The sequence below is a fragment of the Morone saxatilis genome, unplaced genomic scaffold, assembly GCF_004916995.1.
Source record: "Morone saxatilis isolate NCDOM2014 unplaced genomic scaffold, NCSU_SB_2.0 Contig15, whole genome shotgun sequence".
NCBI classification, from domain to species: Eukaryota; Metazoa; Chordata; class Actinopteri; family Moronidae; genus Morone; species Morone saxatilis.
The window spans coordinates 2,405,333-2,407,750 of record NW_023339707.1 but is presented as its reverse complement, the minus strand read 5'-3'; the positions used below and the strand labels follow the sequence as shown (position 1 = coordinate 2,407,750).

At 40.9% G+C, this 2,418-nt stretch overlaps 1 protein-coding gene across 1 annotated transcript in view; it reads right to left on the bottom strand.

Annotated features, from left to right (window-relative positions):
* tpk2 (thiamin pyrophosphokinase 2) overlaps positions 1–669 on the bottom strand; it is a gene marked incomplete at its 5' end in the record, with an annotated part of 2,441 nt that extends 1,772 nt beyond the window's left edge. Inside the window, 3 exon segments of the mRNA XM_035657299.1 lie at positions 147–265; positions 384–514; positions 606–669. Of these exon segments, the coding sequence (XP_035513192.1) occupies positions 147–265; positions 384–514; positions 606–669 (314 nt within the window).
* Between the last annotated feature and the right edge of the window lie 1,749 nt (positions 670–2,418).

Sequence of the window (2,418 nt, the reverse complement as noted above, 5' to 3'; positions counted from 1 at the left end):
ATGGTAATAAAGGAGCATGTCAGCCAGTGTGATACATTTATTGTTGGTGTGGGCCATTTAATCAGATTTGTTGACAATAAATCAACAGGCGTGTCCTTTAACTCCAACAGACTCTTTATTTAGATGAGTTGTGGTAACAACCTCACCTTACTGTGGTTACAGGACGAGCCTTCTCAGCAATGGCTGCTGGGATACAAGCTTCCTCCTCACATTCTTTGACCAGAGTGTGTTTGATGCCAACACCAGCAGCCAGACCACCTGCTGCCTTCCAAGATACAACACATAAGCCTTCTGGATTCATTTGTGCAACTCTGAATTTGAATGTGAAATGTTGACACCATCATCAGTTTGTATCTACAGTGTCAGTTACAGTTTGTACTCACCACATTGTCCAGTAGTCCCGGGTATGTCTGCTTGGTGGGGGAGCGTCGTGCCAGCCACATGCTGACTTCCCCACTGTCACTGACAGTGTAACCATTGATATGGACTCCATACCGCTTCACCCCAAAAAGACCTGTAGTGTAATATCACAGTCAGCTCATACAACACTAACACTGATGACATTATCTGTATGTATGGAGCTGCTGCAGTGCACCAAAACGTACTTGTAGCAGCTCTTTCCATCCACATCAAAGGAGGGTCTGAGAATTTTGCCATCACACTGTATTTCTGAAAGAGGAGAATACATACTGTAATAATCGTGCTGTTATTGAGAACATGGAGGGTCATTTTATTTTTTTATTTTTAACAGTCCAAGGTCCAGTCCAGTATAAGTGAGAAACTGGAATTTCGAAATCAGATTTTATGCATATGGTGGTGTGTCTTTATACTACTGTGTACTTAAGTTACATATTTTAATATTTCCAAATTTAGATTTAAAAAAAAAAATAAATTTAATCGCAGTATACTGTATCATATCGCCATCGCCATGGTTACCATGCGCATTAGCTTTCTGGTTGGCGTGAGCCATATTAAAGCACATTGTAGTAAGATAGATATATCAAAAAATTTGGTCACTACTGGCTTACTGTGCTGAAGAATGATGCTGTGTGGCTGTTTTATTATTAGTGAGTATAATTCTGTGACATTTTATGATTTACATCTACCCTGGTGGTATGTGTAACTATTAAGTCACGCAGTTAATATTCTTAAATAAGGTTATGGAGCCATTTCAAATTTTATTTAAGCCTATGAATACCTGACAGGGGCCCATCAACACGTTTTTTGCCTGGGGCCCTCCTGACAGGTAAACCTGGCCATGATAAGCTGAGTGTAGCCACGCATCAGATGAAGCCAAAGTCCCATAGCCCCTGCATTCACCTGAGCTAGAACAGTGTCTGACTTAGGCTACCTTCAGAGACACATTTCAGAATAAAGACCAGTCGACTGGGGACGGCTTGTTCAACTGGGGAAAAGCTGTGTCCCCATTTAGAAAAAAGCTGATTTTTGGTCAGTGGTTATGGTTGGGGTTAGGGTAAGTCTCCAGGAAATTAATGTAAAACTATGTAATGAGCCTAATAAATGGTCTGTATTTAATAAATTCACACACATTTACACATAGCCCTGGTGGCTGGTTCACCATACCAGTATCATTATAACTCAGTACAAGATAAGTACTCTTTTTATTAGCATTTTGTCCAAAAACAACAATTTTCAGTGCATTTGTGATTTGATTTTGGCCCAAAAAAAGGGGCAAAAAAGTAAGACGAGTCTGTGTATGTGCATGGATACATATACACGCATACATACATCCACACACACACAAACCTAAACACACACATATAGTCAATGCACTTACACAAAAATATCATTGTATAAAACAAATACATACAACAAACAGAACATGGTCTTCATCACTTATTATGTCACAGGGATGACTACATTAGTGCCACAGTCCAGTCAACAAGGAAGTCACAGCTGCACAATAAAAATAAGACTGACAGTGGAATCAGCCTTTGGTGCCGAGTTCAATGTTAGAAAGTTAGAAGAAGGGCAGTCAGCTTCACTGAGGTTCATTGTGGAGCTGTAATCTTTCTATGTGCTTAAAAAAAGGCTGCCAGATCTTAAAGAATTTAGCTGAGGATCCAGGTAGCGGGTGCTTACTTTTTTCTAGCCTACTAAAATGGAGAGCATCTCTGATCCAGGACTCATATGAGGGAGGAGGACACTTCCAGCGAAGTAAGATCAATCGTCTTGCCAGTAACATCAGGAAGGCTACAAAATCTGCTTCGATCCTTTGCAGGGTCACTGTGGTTGGCATGACTGCAAAGAGGGCTATCAATAGATTTGGGTCCAAGGTCACAGAGAACTCCTGATAGTGTCCCTAACTCTGGAGAGACGACCCAAACATTGGAATAAGAGAGGCTGGAGCTAGTTTACACCTGTCACAAGCTTAAGGACACTTTGACATGCAGCAGG